This window comes from Myodes glareolus, chromosome 4, assembly GCF_982192425.1.
Source record: "Myodes glareolus chromosome 4, mMyoGla1.1, whole genome shotgun sequence".
In the NCBI taxonomy this organism is placed as follows: domain Eukaryota; kingdom Metazoa; phylum Chordata; class Mammalia; order Rodentia; family Cricetidae; genus Myodes; species Myodes glareolus.
The window spans coordinates 85,999,941-86,006,284 of NC_142029.1; the positions used below are offsets into that span (position 1 = coordinate 85,999,941).

Below are 6,344 nucleotides of genomic sequence, written 5' to 3' on the forward strand. Positions count from 1 at the left end.
TAAAAGTAAATTTTTCCTAGTGGGGTTATATTATGACCTTTTCATTTGTTTGGTTTTGAGATTTTTTGGTGTATGTTGGAGAAAAGACTCTTACCGTGTAGCCTAATTGCCAGCCCATTGCTTCCCTCCTGCCTCGGACTAATGAGCGAAAGGACACACACGTGTCTCTGTGCCTAACTCCTCCCCACTTTTTTTGTTTGTTTGTTTTGTTTTGTTTTTGATACAGGGTTTCTCTGTAGCTTTTGGAGCCTGTCCTGGAACTAGCTCTTGTAGACTAGGCTGGCTTTGAACTTACAGAGATCCGCCTGCCTCTGCCTCCTGTGCTAGGATTAAAGGCATGCTCCACCACCTCCCAGACTCCCCACTTTTAAAAATCGGTTTTTGTGTTGTTTTTTGTATTGCGAGACAGGATTTCTTCGTGTAGCCTTGGCTGTCCTGGAACTTTGGCTTGGCCTTGGCTCTGTAGACCAGGTTGTCCTTAAACTTAGAGATCCACCTGTCTCTGCCTCCTGAGTACTGGGATTAAAGGCACGAGTCACCACTGCCTGTCTCAATGTTAAATTATTAGCCTGGCTAGGTGTTTGCAGTGACGCCTCTACTGTCAACCCTCTATTGAGCAAGGCAATAAAGAAGCAGCTGAATCTCTTGAGTTTGAGTCCAGTCTAAGTGGTGGGTATGCTGTCTACTAGACAATGAACTAATTCTTTTTTTTTCTAAGAATTTTTAAGTGAAGTAGTGTAGATTAAAAATTTATTTTTTTTTTAACTCCATAGTATATGCCATCTTGGAAACAGTGTGGTATTAGAGACTGATAAAGATACTTCTGGCTCAGGAAAAGTGTCTTGGTTAGTGTGGCTGTTGCTGTGATAAACACTGGCTCTAAGCCTCTTGAGGAGGAGAGGGTTTATTTGTTTATACTTTTGCATCATTGTTTATGGTGGAAGGAAGTTGACAGGAACTCAGGCAAGAACCTGGAGATAGGCGCTGATACAGAGGCCAGAAGTGTAGTTTGTAGACTTCTCATAGCTTGCTAAGCCTGCTTCATAAGGAATGAGCTGGGCCCTCCCGCTTCACTAAATAAGAAAATGCCCTGCAGGCTTGCCTATAGTCTGGTCTTGGAGGTGCCCTCCTATCTGACTCTACCTTGTGTTAAATTGACATAAGTCAGCTTGACACACAAACATCAGTTTGCTTTTTTTTTTTTTGGTTTTCGAGACAGGGTTTCTCTGTAGCTTTGGAGCCTGTGCTGGAACTAGCTCTTGTAGACCAGGTTGGCCTCGAACCTGCCTCTGCCTCCCGAGTGCTGGGATTAAAGGTGTGCGCCACCACCACCTGGCTCAAACTTCGGTTTTCAAGTAGAACTTTTTCTTTTTCATTTGTCCCCAAAATGATCTATTAACATTAGTATCAGAATATAATAAAACATAAATAACTTTAAAAGTTCCCACAGTCCTTACAAATTTAAACACATTAAAAGTTCAGTCTCAGCCCGGTGATGGTAGTGCACGCCTTTAATCCCAGCACTCAGGAGGCAGAGGCAAACAGATTTCCAAGTTCGAGGCCAGCCTGGTCTCCAAAAGCCCCCCACCCCCAAAAGTTGTCTCTTTCAAATAGCCAGTATTTTAAATATCTGAAATCTCCTTAAAAGTTTAGTGTCTCCATTATGGGCTCCTGTAAAATCAAAAATGAGCTAACTACTTTCTTTAATAGGTAAGGGCCAGGGCACAGTCTCAGTCTGATTAAAGTAAAACCAAACCCACATTGTTTAAAAAACTGTGTCCAATGTCTGGGATCCACTTCTAGTCTTCTCTGCTCCTCCAAAGTATCTGGTTCACTTTTCTGACTCCAACCGCTGCAGCAGACACAGATTGTTATCAAGGCTCAAGGCTGGTTCCACTCCACTCCTGGTGTTCTTAGCAGTCCTCACAATGGTACTCACATCTCTACAATGCTCTTGTCCTGCAACTAGGCTGCCCTTTCACCAGTAGCCTCTCCTGGGCTTTTTGTGCTGCCAAGCCTCAGCTTCTCTGTGTGACCCCTCTAATCTTGGGGCTTCAGTTGCTACTCAGCTGCACCTTCATGTAGCCTCTCCCTGTGTCAAGCCTTACTGCCTTCCAGTAACACCTGGAAGACTTTGACAGATGACCAAATTTGACTGCCTCTTCACGATGTGACCTTGGCTGCCTCTAGCAGCAGCTTTACCACCTCAGTGAGGCTGGTCTCTTCTTAATTGCTGCCAGTTTGTCTCCAGCTGACCAGCATTAGTTGTCAGTAATGCAGAGGTTTTACTTGAATGGTGCTATGTGCACGTGCGCACTCGCTCTTGCATGCTCTCTCTCTCTTGTTTTTCTAGACAAGGTTTCTTTGTGTAGCCCTGTCCTGAACTCCCTTTGTAGACCAGGCTGGCCTTTAACTCATTCCCTTGCCTCTGCTTCATGAGTGTTGAGATTTTGACTCTTCAGCCTCAGCTATGCAGAACCACAAAGTCTTAATTAAGAACAGCAGATAGTTCCAATAGAGTCTTTGAACTTACCTCTGAACTTCACAAGCCAGGCTTAAGTTACGGTTTCAAATATCAGTAGGATTTTCTGAAGGTAGCAGAGGCAGGAGTATCATAAGATTAAAGCCAGCATAAAAGGGGAGGACATTAATTCTAAACATTGGTCACAGCGCGAACGTTTGTGAGCAGAGTGATCTGAAAGCCTTTGATAGAAAGAAACTGTCAAGAAAACTAAAGTAGAAGAAAAGGTCATGATAGAAATTTGTGGCTGAATTCTCATTTGTTCCATGTTATTAGTAGTAGAGCTATTCCAGCAAATTTAAAGGAAATCACTGTGTTTGTTTTTGTTTTATTTCTTCTTTTTTTAATTCCAGAAAAAACCCAAACTGCTTAGTCTAAAGGAATCTTCAATGGCAGATGCCAGCAAGCATGGTGTTGGAACAGAATCATTATTTTTTGATAAGGTAAGTAATGGGTAACATTTGATATTAGTTGTTAAGGACGATCATCTGATCTCCAAGGCTTTGTCTAAAATATGTCAACTGATGAGGGTTTTTTGGTATTGTTTAATTAAAGAATTAAATATTGTATTTAATTCGTTGATTTTGTTTTGTTTGGAGAAGAAATTTTTCTATATGTAACTTAAGTTGGCCTTAAGCTCACCTTGTAGCTTAGGCCTTCAGTTCCTGATCCTTCTTTGACCACCCAAGTGCCACCACATAATAGCCCACCTGTTCTTTTTTTATTTTTTATTTATACACACACATACACATTTTTTTTTTTTTTAAGTAAGGATCTTAACTACGTCTCACTGTGTAGTCTTAGCTGGCCTGGGATTTACTGTGTAGAACAGGCTTACCTCAGATTCATAAAATTATGTCTGCCTTTGCTTCCCTAGTGCTAGGAAACAAGGGTGTATGCCCCATGCCCTGTTTTCCTTTTATGAGTAGACTGGTTGTGGAGCTCAGCGGCTCAGACACACACACTAGGCATGTTCTCTGCAGTTGAGCTGCAGTGCTTTAAGTGACTTGTAATCTAGTTGTTCTGCCACTTCCTGGTGGTACAGGAGTGAGAATTCTCTTACATCATCACCCAGATTTGCCTCAAACTTCCTCTGAAACCAAGGATGACTTTTAACTACTACTCTTCTTCCTCTACCTCCTAAATAGGCTGTAGGCACACACTACCATGCCTAGCTTGAGAATTCTTGACTACTTGAATGTTTTCAAAGATCTTAAGTGTTTTTATACAGTAGTTAGAGTTGAAGTTTCTGGTGGACACCATGAATTCTATTTTAGTTTGACTGTATTTCTATATCTGATTCTGTCCTTAGAGCGAGGTGATGATTAGCAAGCAGTTTCCATCAGTAAAGTAGGCAGTTGATGGGCTTCTTACAGGACCTCTGGGTATTGGCAGAAAACAAATTATTTAATGGCTGCATTAATGATAGCTCCAGATAGTTGTCTGTCTCTATGTCTTCGGGAGCTCTCCTGATGAAGGATAATGGTATTAGGAGTACATTTTTTTGTACATATGTGTATGTATATATACATAAATATATACAACTAAAAGTATGTTTATAGTAACTATCTTAAAGTTTCTTTTTAATTCATTGAAAAGAGAAATGGTTAACGAATGACAAAAGATTTACTATGCATTTATCATTTAGGTTGAGTGACTATCATTAGGGCATGTTGGACAGTTTAAAAGCTGATAAATTAAAAGGAAATAACTGACATACACTACAAAAAGTGTAGTCTTCTTTAATCTGTAACCTTAAAAGTTCATATTTCAGAAGTTGGGTGTAGTGGTGCACACTCAATCCTAGCACCTGACAGACAGAGGCAGAAGACTTGCCACAAGTTCTCAGCCAGCCTGGGCTATGCAGTGAAATCCTGCCTCAAAAAATAATTTTTTAGGGGCTGCAGAGATGGCTCAGAGGTTAAGAGCACTGACTATTCTTCCAGAGGTTCTGAGTTCAATTCCCAGCAACCACATGATGGCTCATAACCATCTGTAATAAGATCTGGTGCCCTCTTCTGGCCTGCAGGCACACATGCAAGTAGAATGCTGTATACATAATTAATAAATAAATCTTCAAAAAATAATTTTTTAGTAGAAAGCCTTTCCTATCAAGGGATTGTGCATCTGTGAATTCCAGTCTGTGCTGTGTAGTGCCTGTTTTGTGCCTCCTGCTACACAGGAGGAGGAATCTGAACATATCAGACAAGTGTGTTGCTAAGTCCTAGGCATGCAGGTCCACAGTGCTGACTACTGGCTTTTAAAACTAACACTCCAGACTTACCACCTCATTTGGTAGTTTTACATTTTCTGTAAGCTGCTAACTATTTTAAATTTTTGAGGCTTTTAAAATGTTAGTTTTCAATTCTGTAAGTAGGATAATAGCCGTGTGTGTGTGAGAGAGAGAGAGGGGGGGGAGGGAGAGAGTTTGCGTGTGCAATCAAGACATAAATGTCTGTTATCATCTTTCACCTTACTTGAGGCAGGGTCTTTCGCTGAGCACCATTGACAGCTTAAGGTAGCTGGCCCTGGAGTTCTAGGGAATCTCCTGTCTGCCTCCTGTAGGTGTGCTGGGGTTACAGATCGTACACTGCTGCATCTGGCTTTATATGGTCTGCAGATCCCAGTTCTCTCCTCAAACTTGCATGGCAGATGCTTTATTCATTGAACCATCTCAGTCCCTTGTTTGTTTTGGCTGTGTGTGTATACTTGTTCATGTGTGAGTCTATTTATATGCATGTGTGCATACCTATGTGGCGGTCAGAGGTCAGTGTTATGTATTGTCTTCAGTTGCATCTCTACATTATTTTTTGAGACAAGGACTCATCGAACCTAGAGCTCACTGATTGGCTTACACTGAATTGTCTGTAAGCCTTGGGGATCTTCTTGTCTCTAATTCTCCATAGCTGCGATTACAGTTTTGTGCTGTTTTGCCTAATGTTTTATGTGGGTGCTGGGAATACAAACTCTGGTCCTCTGCTCGTGGAAGAATCCCTTAGCCATTTGATCCATATTCTCAGGCTTTTTCTGTTGTTGCTTTTAAGATTTAATTATTAGGTGTATGTATGTGCCTTTATTAACTCGTCTATGCCACACATATATAGGTGGTTTTGAACTACCTCATGTTTGTTGGCACTGAACCCTGGGTCCTCTGCAAGAATGGGAAGAGCACTTTTAACCACTAAGCCATCTTTCTAACCCCCTCGGCTCATTTTTGGTTTTTGAAGCGAGATCTTGTTGCATTTCTGGCTGGCCTCAGAAGCAGATTGGTCTTGAACTTGGTGTTGTTCCTACTGCCCCGCCTCAAGAATGCTGAGATTCCATGCATTAGGAGGAAGAGTATCCAGAATTTATAGGCTATCCTTGGCTATATATAGCAAGTTTAATGGTCTGCCTCTGCTATATGACATCATGCCTGAAACAAAGCAAAAAGAAAATTTTTAACAATATGAAAATAGTATTAATAAAAATTCCTGTAAATATCTGTTAAGATGGGTTACTGAAGCTTTGTAACTGACATGGTCTGGAGTAGCAAGCATTTGAGAAGGTATTATGCATGATCTAATGTTTTAATTATAGAAAATTCTAAACACATGTAAAATTAGAGAATAGTGAAACGACCCTTTGTGCTCTTACCATGCAGTGTCAGTGGTTCCACGTGCATTCCTATCCATTTTAGACTGTTTGGAGACATATTACAGTGTCTTATTTTTTTTTAGGGTGATTTTTCTGATTGTATCTAAACAAAGTAACATTGATTCCTTAGTGAATATCAGATTAAATTTACTCTATTAAAAACAATTGATGACCCTGATTCTCCTTG

The 6,344-nt window shown here is 40.7% G+C and overlaps 1 protein-coding gene across 3 annotated transcripts in view; it reads left to right on the forward strand.

The window, feature by feature from the left end:
- The window catches only part of Sin3a (SIN3 transcription regulator family member A), a 60,501-nt gene that overhangs the window by 28,889 nt on the left and 25,268 nt on the right, over positions 1-6,344 (forward strand). For all 3 annotated transcript variants that reach the window (XM_048416745.3, XM_085689699.2, XM_048416744.3), the window contains exon 9: positions 2,875-2,964. In XM_048416745.3, the coding sequence (XP_048272702.1) occupies positions 2,875-2,964 (90 nt within the window). The remainder of the gene's footprint in view (positions 1-2,874; positions 2,965-6,344) is intronic.